The sequence below is a fragment of the Lepisosteus oculatus genome, chromosome 29, assembly GCF_040954835.1.
Source record: "Lepisosteus oculatus isolate fLepOcu1 chromosome 29, fLepOcu1.hap2, whole genome shotgun sequence".
NCBI lineage: Eukaryota > Metazoa > Chordata > Actinopteri > Semionotiformes > Lepisosteidae > Lepisosteus > Lepisosteus oculatus.
The window spans coordinates 5,338,797-5,355,583 of NC_090724.1; the positions used below are offsets into that span (position 1 = coordinate 5,338,797).

Here is a 16,787-nt window from a genome sequence, read left to right on the forward strand (position 1 = left end):
AGTGGTACTAACAGCATGGGAACAATTGTTTCGCCACACCGGCTGATTTCATTGCAAAACAGCATTGGCATAACACAGAACTGCCATGTTCATGTAGAGTATCTGGACTAATCAAACCATCCGATCAGTCTCTACACTTTTTTCCTTCACTATTCATGCAATTGAGCTTTGCTTTTCCTTACCCACTTGAAATGACGTTTCACTTTTTATGTGCTGGTACAGACAAATACAAGTTGTTGTTTTTTTCCTCTCTCCTTGTTTGCCTTTTAGATTTGGGTCCTCCTCACCACCACCCGGGCCACAGGATGCCTCCCCCTGGGATGGGAGAGCACCCTCCATGGGCGGGTCCCCAGCACCCAGACTTCGGCCCCCCACCCCATGGCTTCAACGGCCAGCCCCCCCACATAAGGCGGCAGGGCCCCACTCATGTCAACCACGATGACCCCAGTCTGGTCCCCAACGTCCCTTACTTTGACCTGCCAGCTGGACTCATGGCTCCTCTGGTCAAAGTAAGTGACCCCTTCATAGAGAGTGACTATAGCCTTGAATCGGAAAGGGGGCTCAAACAAGCACTCCAGTGAATAATTGTCTGTGGTTGCGTGGGGAACCATGGATGCAGATGTATCTTCTGGATTCAGCTTGTTTGAAAGTTTAATGCACGGTGCTAACTCTTCGTTTGTTTAATGACCCAGCTTGAAGACCACGACTACAAGCCCTTGGACCCCAAAGACATCCGCCTCCCGCCCCCAATGCCCCCCAGTGACCGGCTGCTGGCCGCGGTCGAGGCCTTCTACAGCCCCCCCTCTCATGACAGACCGAGGAACAGGTAACCTTCACCTCAGGCTTTAGAAAGGCTGACGGTGAGAGGATATCATTGTGCTCAGTTGCTTCTGTCCTTCTGTAGCCCCACGGGGCTAGGAACAGCTCATCCATAGAATGGCAATGTCCTTGAGAAACACCGCCAGATCTCATACTGGAGCCTATTTGTAGGGTCACTAATTGGACCTAAGATTTGGGTACAGCACACAATATGTCAAGGCAGTTGTTTCCTGCATTTTGACTCATGTGACATGAGGGACCTATTCGTCTTTAGTAGTTATATATATATATCTCCTTCTATAGTAGGTCTCTGTTGAATATGATTTACTGTGTAGGGCTTTCCCACTCCTGCTCCTGATTCTCCACTGCAGTAATTAGTATTCTGAGGTCCTGAGTGGGTTTTTCTCCTGCCGTTTTGCAGCGAGGGCTGGGAACAGAATGGGCTGTACGAGTTTTTCAGAGCTAAAATGCGAGCGAGGCGGAAAAAAGGACAAGAAAAACGCAACAGGTGAGAGAACCAATCCGGAATCTTGGACATAGTTCGGTTTTAAAAAAGGTTACAAAAGTGACAAATAATCTGGATAACCAAGGCCCAGGATCCAGACAATACAACGCATGTGCGTATGCTGTATGTTGTACATTGGTTTTTGACTGTACTGTTGCTTTGCCCTCACGGGCTTGCTAAGAGTTTAGCAGTGACGGTGATGCCAGAGTATTTCAGGTGTGAGTCCTGGTTCTCAAAGATGCCATGGCAGCCTGTGACTGCGAGAGCGGTCGAGTCAGGCAGCGCTCGCAAACAGACTCCTTCCGCGCCAGCGGTTGAGTCTGCGCGAGAGGCACGGGTACGAGCGCCAACCTTGTTCCGTCCCCCGCAGCGCGCGAGGCAGCCGGTCCTGCAGCCGCTCGCGGAGCCGAGACGGGTCCTCCTCGCGCTCCAGCTCCAGGTCCTCCAAATCCTCACGCTCCTCCTCCGGCTCCAGATCTCGCTCCCAGTCCCGGTCCCGGTCCCGCTCCTACTCCCGGTCCCGGTCCAGGTACGTGAAAACGGACTCTGTTCTGCTGCGCCTCGTTTACATCCTGATGCCCAGGTTTGGTGGATCTGATCAGATACTTTAAACATAGATACTACATAGATACTACAAATGCTTACTGTGAGTAACATACTCGCGGAAAAATACAAATACAGATCCAAGATTCATGATAATGTTTCAGTATGCAAAGTGACACACCATCAAGATTCAGATGTTACAATATTCATTTTGAGTACGACCACCTTGAATTTTAGTGCAGTCCTACCAGCATTGACATATAGGCTGTGGTCAAGAGAGAAGGCTGATCATAGGCTGGAATCATTTGACAGAAGAACATTCTTAGCCTAATGCAGACAAGTCCAAAAAATCAAACTTAAGGGAGGGTAGAAGCACACAGAATAATAAACTGCAGTCTAAAGTTTATTTTGTTTGCTGTATTGATTTTTTTATAATAAAATGCATGCACAGGCCTTCATCTGTGTTTTTTTGGGGGCCTTAAAGTCTTGCCATTGCAGTCTTGGCACAGTAGTCTTGCATTGTCCTGCTGGAAAATCCTAAACCTGCAGGTTGGCTTGCAGCAATGGGGGAGCTTTGTGTTTGGCCCGGGGACCAGTTGGCTCCACCGGCTGCCTTGAGCAAAACAACAGGCAGCATGAAGTTTACCCTGACGTCTTCACACATGTGGTCTTCCGTCAACAGAAGACAGGCATTGATCAGTGAATAAAACACTTCGCCATCACATTGGATATTCTAGTGTACCAGCAGAAGATGGGAATGTCTTTGTTCCGACGTGGCATACATACTGATAATTATGAGAACTAATACTCGGACAAGGCCTTGCCCTGGTGCAGATCTGGCGAGTGGACCTGCTTTATTGCAGGTCCACAGGTGGACCAAACCAGTTGGCAAGTGACTCAGGTGTAGAAATTGATTAATTCAGGTAAAACAAATAGTGCAGCGTTGTACGAGGGGGAAGAATTCCAGGTTTAGCCTCTGCCACTTGGGAGAAGGGATCCTCCTGGTGGTCCGCTCGTCACGATGCCCCTGTGTTTGTTTCAGGAGCAGGAGCGGCTCTCGGTCCTCCCGCAGCCGATCCCGATCCCGATCCCGCTCCCGCTCGCGGTCGTACTCTCCGGACAAGCGGCGCCACACCAAATCCAGGAGCCCAACCCCACCGTAAGTCTTTTTAGCCATGGTGTCCTTCCCCTAGCGGAGCCAAGGTGCGCTCTGTGACCACGACGTTCCTGAAGCTCTAAGGAATGTGCGGTATGGAGGTCACACATGTCAGAGCATTCAGCTCTTCTGGCCACGTGCAGCTCTATCCACCACAGCAATCACTCACCTGGGTAACACGCGGCAGCCCCACTGCGCGGCACATCGCCAGCAGAAGGGAGAAATCGCTTCACTTTTGTAGCTCATGGGGAGCTTTCCCCAGATTGTGGATTTAGCCCAGACGCTGTGGGTGACATCTCTACCCTTCCGAAAAGTGGCTTGAGGTCTTTACAGGCCATGCAGCCAGAAACGTGTTTGAACAACTAATCTGAAGGATGGCGCCCCCTTTTCTCATTTTGGGAGAGCAATGCGTGCTGAAACACGACAGACTGAGCAGGATTGTGAAGGTAGCCAGCAAAATTATTGGTGCACAAAAACTAAAGCTTTTTCTAAACACCTGTGTCAAGCAAGTAGTGCGGAAGGCCAGTATAATTGTTGGCTGCCATGACCGCGTGTTCAAATGGGGAAAAGTGAGCCCTATATAATCTATAAAACAGGAGAGGAACTTGGACAGCTGTTCTATTTTTGCTGAATGGCTATTGGACTGACATTACTTCATTGTCACAGCTCCACCTCTGGGCTTGGTGCTTCCTCTTCCACCCTGACTGCAGAGCCGAGGCTGGGAGAGGAGAACAAAGGGCACCAGATGCTGATGAAGATGGGTAAGAGCACTGCAAAGCATGTGATTATTACAGTATCTGCGTTTCACTCCCTTCAGTTGTATATTGAAGGCCTTTGCAGACTGAGCTTGGAAGTGGAGTGCTTTCAAAGGATAGCCCATGTCTTCCACATTGCTAATATGTACTTCCATTTAAACCTTACAATTGCATCAGTATGAAACAAGGAGAGAGCCTTTTAATTCCACTTTCAGCAAGACATATCCTGTGGCGCTCTAAAGCTCCATGAGGTTTTGAGTTCAGAGTTTTTCTTAAATACAAGGAATGTCTAAAAGAAACATGAATACAAATATTTTAGGATTTTGTGTAATCTTTATGAACTACTTTGTGAAGTTGAGCAATAAAATGCAGGAAACCTTCTGTCCCATTGCATCCCATTTTGTCCCAAAACTCACCGTGTGGTTTTGCTGTCTGACGGCAGGCTGGAGTGGTTCTGGTGGGCTTGGAGCAAAGGAGCAGGGTATCCAAGACCCCATCAAAGGAGGAGATGTGCGGGACAAGTGGGACCAGTACAAGGGAGTGGGAGTGTCGCTGGATGATCCCTATGAGAACTACCGGAGAAACAAGAGCTACTCCTTCATTGCACGCATGAAGGCAAGGGAGGAGGGTAAGATGCTGATCTGCAGCATTGTCTGGCATGTGCTTAAGAGAAAAAAGTTTTCTCTTTAAATTAATGAGTTTAGGCCTATCACCTGCTTTGAATGCACAATGCAAAAATATTCACTAGTGTGTTTTTTTGCTTCAGGACTTGTAGGAGTGCATTAGGATGTTGATGAGAGATTTAGCTCGTTTGGTTTCTGCGGCCCTTTTCCGTGATAAAACCTTCTTCTCCTCCTCCTATAGTCACCATGGAGTATGTTGCCCCAACTTGTAAATTTTCTGAAATGTGCTCATGTGTTCCCCTTCAAAGATGTATTTACAACACTGGATATGTCAACAGCACCTACGCTGACTGGTTTGACACCACCTGTAACCACCCAGATCTTTCTTGAGCACTTAAGTTCTTATGTACCATCCCGCTGTGTACTTTCGGGGTGGGTTATGGAAGCAGATACCCTGGCTTATTTTAAGAAAGGGCTGGATGCTTGATCCTTGACCACATGGCCATTCATCCCATCAGACAGACTCAATGTAACCTTTCTTATGTTTTTTTTATAGACCAGCAACAAAAAAACAGGCTTAGTACACCTGCTGAAGTAGGCCTGTGCCACACCCTTAATGCATTTTTTTTTTGCATTTAGTTTCCTCTGCTTAAAGCTGCATGAGTAGATCTAATATCCTTCTCACAATAATGGTAATGGCTGTCCTGTTCCCTTGTGATGTTACAGTAAACCGGGAGCCACAGGACCCCCCTGCCCCAGAATAACTGACACCCTGGATTTGTGCTGATCCCTCCAGGAATGGCCTCCTTCACCAGAATGTCGTCGTTTTACTTTTTCCATGTAGTGATCACTGAGGTTCCAGCAATATTTTTTCTCCCATCTTTAAAATGTTTCCCAGGTGAAAATGTGAAAAGTCCCCACCCCACCGTTTTTTGTCTGTACAAACACAAGGGGATTGTATTTTAATTCTGTATTTCAACTCATATAAGTCTGGTTGTGATCTGGATATAACAATGTACAGTACCTTTTTTTAGCAATGATAAGTAAATCGGTAGATTTTGAACAATGTATTGTTTTTTTTTGCTAATTGTTCTCAGTTACTACAGTCGGTCTTTCACGATTCACCATTGCTTAATATTACATTTTAGAGAGTAATCCTTTTGGATTTTGTTCAAGGGGAACAAAAAAGATGGTTATGATTTAAACAGTTACAGTTTTGTGCGTAGATCACTTTTTTCATTCAGAACTGATATTGTAAAGTCACAGCTTGACATGGCTTACTAAATGGCATGAGGTTGTAGTAGCCAATAATAAAAGGAAACTTATATGAGACAATCTGCGTTTCTTTTAACTTCATACTATTTACTGCCCCCATCTCCCTGAGGATGTATATAGGTAGTTAAGAGTCATGACTGAGCTCTAATGTTAACATTCCATTACAGCCATTAATTCATCAGAGAAGAGAGAGTCATTATTGAATTGTACTATCTGGATGATTTTGAATATGTTAAACGTAGCATAATATTTACGGTGTCCTAGAAATCTGTTTTAACCCCCGGCATCTCAATTTACTGAGAAATCCTTTAGACAATGAAAACAATGATCTGATGGTAATTTTGCCTTTTTTAAAGCCTGTAAACTTGATACAAAAGCTTATTTATACAAAAATATTTCTATTAGAGTAAAGCAAATGCTTCTTTAAGTGTACAGTACATTTCACAATTTTAAATTACAAAGCAGGTTGATTTGATCCTGGTTAATTACTCATTTGTTTACATTAAGCTTCCAGACAACTTACATTCCATTGCAAGAGTTGAACCTGCCAACATTTATAATGGGGGCATTTTTTATTGAGGCAATTTGAGTTCATCTCGCATCATGTTTTGTACTGTAAAATTGCAGGATGTCATTTTCTACAGTTCTGCAGATCAGAGGTAATGATACTCTCTCATTTCCTGGAGCACCTCTTCCAGAGCCTGTTCAACAGTCAATGGAGGGGACTTGTGACTCTGTATGAACTACAAAACAAATGCAGACAATCAGAATTTGATGACATTACCTACGATCAGGCCCTCAGTGCTTCATAACTTTAAGCTAAGGAAATTTATTTTTTTTTAATAAGTATTACATTTCCAGCTCTTAACAGAACAATTTAACTCAATTTTATTATTAAAAAAACAATTCCTTCTATATTAATTGTATTAGTAATAATTAATAAGCTTTTGTAAAAGTACAGTATTGATTTCTAAAATGGTCTACATTTCAGCTGGTGAAATCTTCCAATTTACAGCTGAAAATCTGGCAAAATAAAGGATTTTACTATACTCAGTTAAAGTATTAGATCTCTACCTGTATTCCCGATATCATGAATAGCAAGTGGCAGATTTAACAATGATTACCTCTTTGGTATCTTCTAGAGTTGTATAGCGGTAGCGTGCAGGTCCCAGGGACTGAAGCAGAGATGTGTGAAGATGCCTGGTGTTATCTATGAATTGCCTGGTGAGGGCTAGCTGCTGTTTCAGCATATCATTCAGGGCAAACACAGCTGGACTGTACGCTGTGAGAGCTTGGGGGGAAAAAAAGAGGCACTCTTTCTTCTTGCAAAAAAACACAACTAGAATACTAGTCCTGTGTATGTTTTAAGACATTAGATGTATTTCTCATCCAGTCATATTCTTCCTAATGTGTTAATCTACCTTTCTAGGAACAGAAATCCCAAACCGTTGTACTTCAAAACCCTTCTGTCACTTGAAAGAAACTAAAGAGATGACAGAAATAATTAAATGCCTATTGAGAAAATTAAAATGTAAAATTATCAACTCTAGTTAAAGGAAACTTTCTTTGCAGAATGTATAGTACTTTGCCTAATGGAAGCTAACATGTTTAACAGGGAACTACCGATTGCTGGAATGACACTTTATCCGTTAGGAATTTCATTTCTTCAAGCGGGAATGTTACCTTCAATAGCATCGGCACTAACAACATGGCTTGCAACAGGAGTGGGATCTAGATGAGACGTTCCTATAGAAGGGCCCAAAACTGCCATTCCTTAAAAACAAAGTATAAGGTTTAGTTGATAATTGTGGATTATAAAGGAATACAGTTCACTGTCACCTGTATGCTCATTTCCATTAACTGCTTCTTAAGGTTTAAAAAGTGCTATAAATAGTAAATTTTACAAACCGTTAGACCAGCTGTAGGACAGCCCATCAAACTGTGTCTGGACAGCAGTATCCTTCACTGCCTTGCGTTGGTGGGGTGACTGTGTTTCATGGGGTGGGGTGAGCGTCCCAGAGCCAGATGCAGAGGGGGAAGAGGCAGATGATCTTGAATATACACCCTGCCTGCAGGAGAGATCAGCTTTCTTTCTGTCCACTTCAGACTGAGGAGCGGGGGAGGAGAAGGAGGAAGAAAAGGATTGTTCCATTCTCGTATCCGTCTCAGACGGACTTCCAGAACCCCGAGTCCAGTCTTCCTGTTGTGATCTTTCAGAACTGTCTTCCTGAACTTCACTGGCCACAGACACATCCCCAAGACGCTCAGAAATTTCACTAATGCTCTTTTCAGTCTCTGTCCTGATCTCACTCTCAAAATCGCTCTCATACTCAGCATTCACCTCTGTAGGTGGAGTTTCAACTGTATTCGAAGGTTCATCAACAAGCCTTATATTCACAGCTTGAGAGAATTCAGTCTTCTTGTCTTTGGTTTTTCTCCTCCCAGTCTAAAAATATAAAGAAAAGGATTATAAAAGAGTTCTTTGGCTGTAAGCACATGGACACAATCTGCTCTAAATAAATACAGAACTACCTTATTCTCTTTTTTTTCTTCTGGTTTCTCAGGTTCTCCTAAAGTTGCTGGTACAAGGTCATCCAAGGTCAGGATATTTATCCTGAAATCTAGAAGAAAGCCCCACGGGATTATTGTCTTATTTTCACATCCAAGATGCTTTTACAAAATACCGACAAGTACAAACCTAGTAAAAAGAACGTTTTTTTCCTGCAAAAACAGCTTCTATGAACAGAAATTCATTATCCATGGTTCTAACCGGCATTTGAATAACACTCCTGCTTGGGAGCTGCTCAGAATATGCAGTCCTTTCTTTAACAGCTGATTTTTTGCTCTCCACCAGAATAGTCTTAGTGGTCAGTCTCACCATCCGATTCTTTGCTCTTCTCACTGATCGCGTCATCGGATTCTGATGCATCTGGGAAGAGCTCGTCCAAGGACCTGACATCACTCCTCGCAGACAGAGACGACAAGGAGCGCCTCGGGAACCCGGATCGGGGCGAGCCGGCTCGGCGAGGGGAGGGCCCACTTGGGGGTGAAGGGGAGGGGGCTCCCGACACCACCCCCATAGAGGAGCGAGACAGGGAGCGGGAGGGGCTCCGCAGCTGGGCCCTAAAGCCGGCCGGTCTTGGGGATCCCCGGCTTGGCGGGGAGGGGGAACGGGACAGGCCTGCGAACAGGGTCTTTCTGCCAGGGGAGGAGGGCGACAACGGTAGGACTGGTCGATTGCTCTTCAGGAAAGACTGAAGGAAAAGGCAGGAATACAAAGAGTCAGGGCATGCGAGGAAGACATGGAATATTTAAGATTTTCTAAGATTTCTCCTTATTCATTTCTCCATACCTTCAAACAGCAATACACTGATTTTATAATAATAAAGCCTGGGATGCTCTATTAAACTTAGAATTCATTATGTGACACACTGGAAACCTCCTTTTTTCTGTACTATGTGAGACTTGTTCAAGAAGCACACACTGCTCCTGAATATTCAATTGCCACTTAAGCACAAAGTCAATAAACAAATCAATATTTGCATGGAGGCAGGTCAAATTCCAGTGGAACATGTACCTTTCTGACTGAAGGAGGACTCTCCTGGGAAGACAGCCAGGAATCCTTTGTGATCTTTGCCTTGGGTGCTTCGGGAGAACCCCCGAGAAGCTTCTTCATGTCCTCCTCGTCGCTGTCCAGGCTGACAGATCTACCAACCCTCCTGAGCGCAGGAGGGCCCGGGATGCTCCGCTGGTTTGCGCTGTCAGACAGGGGCGCTTTCTTCTTCAGAAACCTGCTGCCCCGGGCACTGAGCTCACTGCTGGACTGGCCAGAAAGGGGCTTCTCCTCCGAAGTCAGCACGTCTTTATCGGAGTCCGGGCGATCCCTGGCCAGCTTGCGGTTCCTGATCCGGCTCTCGATCAGCGCCAGTCGGTTGAGCGCTGCGCTCTGCGATGACCCAGCCCCGCCGCGCTCGTGCCATTTCGCCTGCGTGGAGGCCTTGCTCGGCGTGGGGGACTGACTGCTCCTGACGGACTGCGGGGCTTTCTTCAAAAACCTGCTGGCCCCCGACGGCCTTTCGAGCTCCGCCGCTTGCCGCTGCGCTCCAACTGCGTTTTCTTTTGTTTCACTCTCGGCGTCATCGATGGAGACATCGCTCAGGTCCTGGAAGAGCGTGTGTTGCTCTTTCAAAGAGCTCGTTTTTTTCATGAGTGTATCCATGTATTCCTGCAGAGTGAAACAGAGGTGTTACAGTCTATAAGTCTGGTTCTATTATTAGCTGAAGGTTCCCCCCCCCAACATTATTTTAAGAACCTAAACGACACACTACTTTTAGCAGGTTTGCTCCTGCTTTTTTTTTTTACGTGGGAAAAAAATGTAAATACCTGGAGCTCATCCTTGGTATCCCTGGGCGCGCTGTACACCCGCTGGCCCGACAACTGTGCCTGAGCTCTGGCCAGCGCCGAGCTCCGAGTGTCACTGCGCTTCCACATAAGCACGGCCTTCTGCAGGGACAGTGCCACCAGCAATCAGGCAGTCGTGAAGAGAAAAGACACTTACAGACGCACAGAACATATGCTGGCATTTGAAATACGCCGACAGTCGTTCACACAGGGACACATTTGTGCTGCCGTAGAGACAGCCTGGTTCCAAACTACCGTCAACACGTTTCAGGACTTCTAACAGCTGTATGTGTGGCGTTTATACTGTACTTTCATCTGTTTTAGACTCGTCACCTACAACAAAGCAAGCATCCCCATAGAATAAACCACGATTTTTAAAAGAATTAACAGTTCACGTCACAAAAACTGTAACATTAGTTCTATTATCATACTTCTGGTATCCAGCTATGTTGAGCTTTCAGAGCGGTAGTAGAATCTACAGAGTTACTTGATAATCCTAATTCCAACCCACTCCGTTTTCAGAGACGAAACTTCAAATTAGCGACGTATTTTTTTTGTTTGCAGGGAACTACAGAACACTTTAGCATATTTCGCTCACTTTTCAAACACGCCAAAACCGAGACATGCAAGTTCAGACAAGGCAGCGTCTGTATCCATGGGTAATGCGTCTATCTCGCCCATTTTAGTGACGTTTTTACAGCGCGTCGGAGTCCTACGGAGTGCGTGAAGGACAAACTTAATCCGATGTGTCATGAGCAGGGAATGCCTACTTGAAGTAATTTTGTACCCTTTACCCGATTACATCACATGAAGGTACAACCAAATCCGTTCCCCTTTGGAATAAACTGGGATATTATAATGACTCAAGAGACACCCAGCCCACACGTCCTGTGTATCGTAATATGTAATACCTTAATTAATATCCACGTTAATTGACAGCACACAACTAATTCACACAAATAATCACAGCCAATGGTTTTCATTAGGGAGGCCTGTCTCAATCGTTAATTTCAGCAGTTGGCAGAAAAGTTAAATCGTTAATTGTCAAAATTCTCAAAAAAGGTCAAAGTCTAGAAATATATAACGTAATTAATATCTGATAGTTCAAAAAAATCTATTCCTGAAAGTCACATGGTTTACTTAACGGAAGCTATCTTATTTGAAAATGCATGTCCAGGAAGTACAAATATTTAACTTAATTGATATCTGATAGTTCAAAAACAATATTCCTGTAAGTCACATGGTTTACTTTACGGAAGCTATCTTATTTGAAAATGCATGTCTAGGAAGTCGTGGGATCACTAGAGAAGACGCAGAAGCCAGGAGCTGTCAGAAGCGATAAGAAGCGATCAGGGTTTTATGCAGTCGACTGCAGCAAGAGCCATGCATTTCCTTGCGTATCTGCTATTTCTGTTGAGTGCTTTCCTCGCCCAGCAGACAGTAAGGGGTACGGTTGTAGATTCATTCAAAAATTCTGACTGCAGGAAATTCTTTTATGAAAATGAGGAACCGGCTGGGTTTAATAGTCAAAACTATGCGAGAGTGTGCCAGACCTTTAGGAACAGAATTTATTTCGCCTCTCTCTACGACAAAACAAGGCGAATACCGCTCTACTCCGCCTCCTTGTACAACTATAAGGACCCCAATGATACCCCTTCCGAGACCACCGAAAAAAATTGGAAGTACGAGCCACAGGTCAGTCTTCCAATTTTAATCTGACGGTTGGGTGAGGTCTCTACGCCTATTCGCTTGTCAGTGTGAAAATAATTGCATGTGAGCATGTTTTGAATTCCAATAGTGGAGTAGTATATCGTTTATTAGTGTGACTGATTTTATTTGGAATTACCTATTTTATTTCTGTTTAATTTATGTTCTGTATATGAATTGATATTTGCTTTTTCCTTTTCTGTTGAATATATCCAGTTTTTTTCTGGTGTTGTACGCTGTGTATTGCTTCATTTCAGCATTACTGTATCACAGCTCCTGGGTCCAATTACAGTCTGTGGCACCTTCTGTATGGAGCTGGTCTGTCCTGTTACTGTGTAGCCGGCCACCAGGTGCTCTGGCTTAGTCTCAAGGAACAGAGAGACACCATCAAGGTTAATTGGCATCAGAAAACTGTGCCTTTTGTGAGTTTGTGTGCTCTGTAACTTCCCTGTAGCTGTGCTCTGCTGTCTGCACGGTGCAGCCTGAGCAGTTTTTGAAGATTGCTAGGTGAAACCACACATGCAGCCACAAGGGGAGCACTGGGAGGTGCCACTGGGGATGACTGGGTTGGAGGTGGGGTGGGAGAAAATTATCTTAGCAATTGTTTTTTTGCATGTGCTTTATTATCACAGCTGTGATTTGCATGGAGAGAAATGCAGCAACAGCAGTAGTATGAAAATTCTGCAGCACTTTGTATGTTTTTGCATAGTGACCTTTTACCCTAAACAAAATCAGAGGGTAATATTTTCAATTTTATTTAACAAATAACCCACTTGATATAAATAATACACCATTTCAATTTACCAGTGAATCCAAAACCTCTTGTTTCTGGCCCGCATGATCCCAGTGAAATCTAACTGGACATTTGGCGGTGTAATTGAACAATTTATGAAGCTAATAATGTGATTGATTCGAATTTTTTTAAATCCCTCAAAGTTTGCAGTTTTCACATTATTGGCACAAATTTAAAAGCCGCTGTTATGTTTAACGAGTCAATTATTAGTTCAAGCTGGGGTGCAAATGTAACATCGAGACCTCAGCTGGAAAGAGAATTGGCAGCAGCAGAAGTGGTAAGGAAACACTAGTTAAGTGATTCCAGAGAGCATTTCTTTCTGGCCCCAGAGTGAGGGATGAAAAACCATCTTCTTCTGTGAAGATGCATGGAGATACCGACAACAGCAGCATGACTCAGCAACACATGTTCACACCTTCCTCCTTTCTAACTTGAAGGGGCAGTTCTGGGCTTGATGTAATAATAATAATATCCTTACACTTATTTAGCACTTTTCTGGACACTCTTTTCAAAGTGCTTTACAGGTAATGGGGACTCCCTTCCACCAGCACCAATGTTACCCCCTGGATGGCAGCCATATTGGGCCAGTATGCCCACCACACACCAGCTCTCAGTGGGAGGAGAACAGAGTGATGAAGACAGTTCAGAGATGGGGGTTATTAGGAGGGCAAAATTGGTAAAGGGCAGGGGAACATTTGTCCAAGACACCATGGTAACACCCCTACTCTTCTCTTTTCGAAAAAGGCGCTGGGTTTTTTAATAAACCAGGCCGAGCGATGTTTTGTGCTTTTTTTATTCTTCTCCCTCTCAATCAGCTCTTGTGTCGCGTGTCTTGTGTTCGTTTCAGCTTGTAAACCCCACGAAAGGAGAGAACATGGGAAAAATCACTGAAGATGTCAAAAATGACCCGAAGGTTCGGGACAGCCAGCCGGTGGAAATTGATTATAAGATGATGTACTACAACATGTATTACACCAGAGGGCATTTAGTCCCGAACAGCTTCATGGCCAGTCCCTCAGGTAAAAGTGCTACCTTCACTGTGTCCAATGCTCCACCCTAGCCTCGCGGCTTCAACCAGAAGCAGTGGAGTGAGAAGGAGGAAGAGATTGCAAAGAAACTGGAGGCCAGCTGCCATGTTGTCAGTGGTGTTCTTCCTTACGAGACAGAGAAATGGATCCCAGAAGGTGAGCACAGGGTGGCGGTCCCACAGTTTGTGTGGATGGCTTACAAATGCCCAAACATCCCCCCTGCAGCAGTTCTGGGATTCAGTGATGGAAATGCGCCTGTCGATTTCGATTTTGGCCAGGACTGCCAGGTGGAATTGAAACCCAAGGAAATAAAAGACATTACAGTGTCCTGTCTGGAATCAATACTAGCCTCAAGAATTCCGTCCCAGTCGGCCTACAGGATCTTTACAAGTGGGTTTGGTGCACACCACTCTAATATTGCAGAGGGAACATCCTGTGAACAATGCTAATTTGGGGGATAATAAATTTACTTGTGGTCTCTATACATGTATGTGTCCCATAGTTGTGTTTTTGTATTTTTTTTTCAATCGGTTGATATGATGGTTTTTCTTTTTTCTGATATGAATTTGTCTTTCTATGAGTTCAGTCATTGGCTCCTGGTGACCGGCAGCCAAAACTGAGTTTTTTTTTAAAGAATTTTTAATTAAATGTGTAAAGAATTTACAAATACAAATACAATCAGAGGATCAAATTAGGTACAAGAGAACAAACACAAACAGAAAAATAAACAGTTAACCGCCAGAGGTAATAAGTAAGTTATATGATTAAATTGTATTTTTTACATACAGTATATCATATGTTTGCCGTGCTTTATTATTTCTCAAATTTTTCATAGAATTTAAATAGTTTTTCAGCTCCACTTCAAAAGAACTAAAAAGGGGAGTATTATTAGACCATTTGGATTTATGGATGTGAAATTTACCAAGAATGATTAATAAATTGACTATAAATAAATGCTCTTGCCAAAACGGAGTTTGGCCTCCAGGATGCTGAACGCCAGAGGAATGAGAGGCAGAGGGGGGGGAACTCAACGTTAGCGGAAACAGGGGGACTCAGGGAACAGGAAGCGGGGGAGGGTGTGGAGAGAGTCCGCAGTTTGAAAGAAGCGGACAGGACGGTCTCCAGTGAGCCGCCAGTGGCAGGATTGTAGATTCTCAGTCCAGAGCAGCCCAGCGTCACGGAGACCCCACTGACTGGGCTGCAGTTCATTGCCAGCGTGAAGCGAGAGAGCGCACTTGCACCGCTGCAGAAATAAAAGTGAATCTGTCATTTCAGACGTTCTGCAACCTGTTATGGTTATACCATGAAAGGTTAATGAATTACTACTCGGTCTTCCCTCCATTGAGACATTTTCATCCCTTGATTTCACAGTAATCACAGTATTGCAAGAGCTGTCTGTCAAGTGACGCCTGAGAGCCGAACAGACAAGTACAAAACTGGACGTTGCGGAAATTCCTTTTTCTCTTTCTCGTCTTTTCGAGTTTCTGTGTCTTTTTGCTGTCCCTGTCTCACTCGGCTGGTGACGCTCATCGTCCAAGACACGAGGGTGCGCAGCCCGCTGCAGATTTGCTTGAAATAGGCACAGGGGCGCGTGTGTGGAGGCGCCAACGCGCAGAAACATCTGTAATTTTCCTTCCAATTTCATGTTAAAGCTAAAGCAGAAGAAACCGTGTAAAAACGGCTTCCGAACAGCCACCGAACGCAATGTCCTGTGTTGTGAAACTTAAGAACTAATAAATAAACTGATAACTAATATGTGCCGTTTTATTTTTAAACATACTTAAATATGACGTTCTGTGATATTGGGATGGGCAACTGGTTTCTGATCCAGTTCAAGTCGTTCGCTGCTGAACGATGCCTCCAATCATCTTGCCAGGCGCAGCCAGAGAAGAGACAAGAAGAGTTTAGCTGTTATACCTTTAGAAATAATTTAGCCCTGATGCTACAGTGTTACAATGGATGCAGTGAGCACGACCTCCTACTGCACTGCGCTGTCGGGTCTGAGGCTATCAAATGTGAAAAGCCTTTGCAATCTTTGGGGTCGTGTTTTTGCACTTCTGCTGCGAATGCTTTTAATTCATCCTGAATAAATAAAGTTCGCTGCTATGCACTGGCGTGCAGACGTGTTTTTCACCCCATGATTCAGGGATAAACCCCAGGCTGCAATGATCTTTATCGGGAATAAGCAAGCACCCCTGTAGGATGGGAATAGAAGGTATGTCAGCACTATTCGTATTGTTTTTTCATCACCATCATGCTCTCCGTTGGCCTGAGAGGAAGTGTATTCTTCAGTCTGAAAAACCACAGAGACGTGCTGGGGGTTTGACGCTTTCATTTTTTGCGATAATAACCAGCGCTCGCTGGTGTTATGCCCCGTTTTAAGAAACGTCTAACTCTAGAACGTCCCCCCCAGATCTTACTCATATGGCTGTCTGCACCAAGGTTTTACTCGACCCGCACAGAAAACGCCAGCGAGTTTGAATGTGGTTAAATGAGGTCTTCAGGAGTCGCAGCTCAAGCCTCAAGTACAAGGCAGTTTAAATGCTCTTCTGGTGAGACATTTCGGGCGCTGCGCAATTAAACCATATAAAACCATCTACTGTTAACACTCCATGCATGGCGTTCAAGCTGTGTACACAAGTTATATTTAATTGCATGGCACTCCTTTGATCTTGTTTCGTTCAAAGGCTGCAGGCAGAGGGAAAGAAGACTCAGAAGTGGACTGAGTTGTAAATCAAACCCGTCCCAGTCTTGTGCTGTCCGAGCCTGAGTGGCCGATTCGCGTGGACTGTTGACAGACGTGGTTAAAATGTATCCTGCCTGCGGATCTCGTTGATTTATTAACTAAGGGCATGTAATGGCAGTAAACGGCTGTACTCTATTCCAAATAAACTCAATAAAGCCATTTCTATTCAAAATGTAATCTGCATACCAAACAATATAGCACCGTTTCCTTTTATTGACTTTACTATAGTATTAACCAAAATGTGTCAGAGTACTAGATACTAATAGTTGCTTACACTTATATAGCGCTTTTCTGGACACTCCACTCAAAGTGCTTTACAGGTCATGGGACTCCTCTCCACCCCCACCAGTGTGTACCCCCACCTGGTTCATATAAAGGCAGCCATAGTGCACCAGTACGCTCCCCACACACCAGCTCTCAGTGGGGAGGAGAGCAG

The 16,787-nt window shown here is 44.6% G+C and overlaps 2 protein-coding genes and 1 long non-coding RNA gene across 8 annotated transcripts in view; 2 read left to right on the top strand and 1 right to left on the bottom strand.

Annotated features, from left to right (window-relative positions):
• Positions 1 to 5,736, top strand: part of cherp (calcium homeostasis endoplasmic reticulum protein) — a 16,806-nt gene extending 11,070 nt beyond the window's left edge. For all 3 annotated transcript variants that reach the window (XM_006639993.3, XM_015365472.2, XM_069186137.1), the window contains 8 exons: positions 271 to 509; positions 693 to 826; positions 1,241 to 1,327; positions 1,695 to 1,853; positions 2,910 to 3,026; positions 3,690 to 3,784; positions 4,221 to 4,406; positions 5,128 to 5,736. In XM_006639993.3, coding sequence (XP_006640056.2) covers positions 271 to 509; positions 693 to 826; positions 1,241 to 1,327; positions 1,695 to 1,853; positions 2,910 to 3,026; positions 3,690 to 3,784; positions 4,221 to 4,406; positions 5,128 to 5,165 — 1,055 coding nt within the window. In that variant the 3' untranslated portion in view covers positions 5,166 to 5,736. The remainder of the gene's footprint in view (positions 1 to 270; positions 510 to 692; positions 827 to 1,240; positions 1,328 to 1,694; positions 1,854 to 2,909; positions 3,027 to 3,689; positions 3,785 to 4,220; positions 4,407 to 5,127) is intronic.
• An 82-nt stretch (positions 5,737 to 5,818) lies between these two features.
• Positions 5,819 to 10,757, bottom strand: c29h19orf44 (chromosome 29 C19orf44 homolog). 4 transcript variants are annotated; one of them, XM_015365478.2, is made up of 9 exons: positions 10,676 to 10,757; positions 10,060 to 10,179; positions 9,254 to 9,901; positions 8,555 to 8,930; positions 8,209 to 8,297; positions 7,585 to 8,122; positions 7,360 to 7,449; positions 6,801 to 6,967; positions 5,819 to 6,419 (listed from the first exon to the last, which is right to left on the bottom strand). In XM_015365478.2, exons 2-9 carry the CDS (start codon positions 10,165 to 10,167, stop codon positions 6,330 to 6,332), a joined length of 2,106 nt encoding a protein of 701 aa, XP_015220964.1. In that variant the 5' UTR covers positions 10,168 to 10,179; positions 10,676 to 10,757; the 3' UTR covers positions 5,819 to 6,329. The 4 variants fall into 4 exon arrangements, with proteins under 4 accessions (XP_015220964.1, XP_015220963.1, XP_015220962.1 ...); XM_015365477.2 differs by having other exon boundaries at positions 10,060 to 10,410; positions 10,676 to 10,755; XM_015365476.2 differs by having other exon boundaries at positions 10,509 to 10,743.
• Positions 10,758 to 10,766: 9 nt separating this feature from the next.
• LOC107079670 (uncharacterized) lies at positions 10,767 to 14,089 on the top strand. Its single transcript, XR_011184044.1, has 2 exons — positions 10,767 to 11,772; positions 13,425 to 14,089. It is a non-coding gene; the product is annotated as an uncharacterized lncRNA (long non-coding RNA).
• Positions 14,090 to 16,787: the final 2,698 nt, after the last annotated feature.

What these genes read in the sequence shown, in the direction of transcription:
- c29h19orf44 (XM_015365478.2), bottom strand. Translation starts at nt 10,167, where the DNA reads ATGTGGAAGCGCAGTGACACTCGGAGCTCGGCGCTGGCCAGAGCTCAG. An exon ending in GTCCTCCTTCAGTCAGAAAG is followed by an intron (nt 8,931 to 9,253) that starts GTACATGTTCCA and finishes CTTTTCCTTCAG; the next exon opens with TCTTTCCTGAAGAGCAATCG. An exon ending in AAGAAAAAAAAGAGAATAAG is followed by an intron (nt 8,123 to 8,208) that starts GTAGTTCTGTAT and finishes TTATATTTTTAG; the next exon opens with ACTGGGAGGAGAAAAACCAA.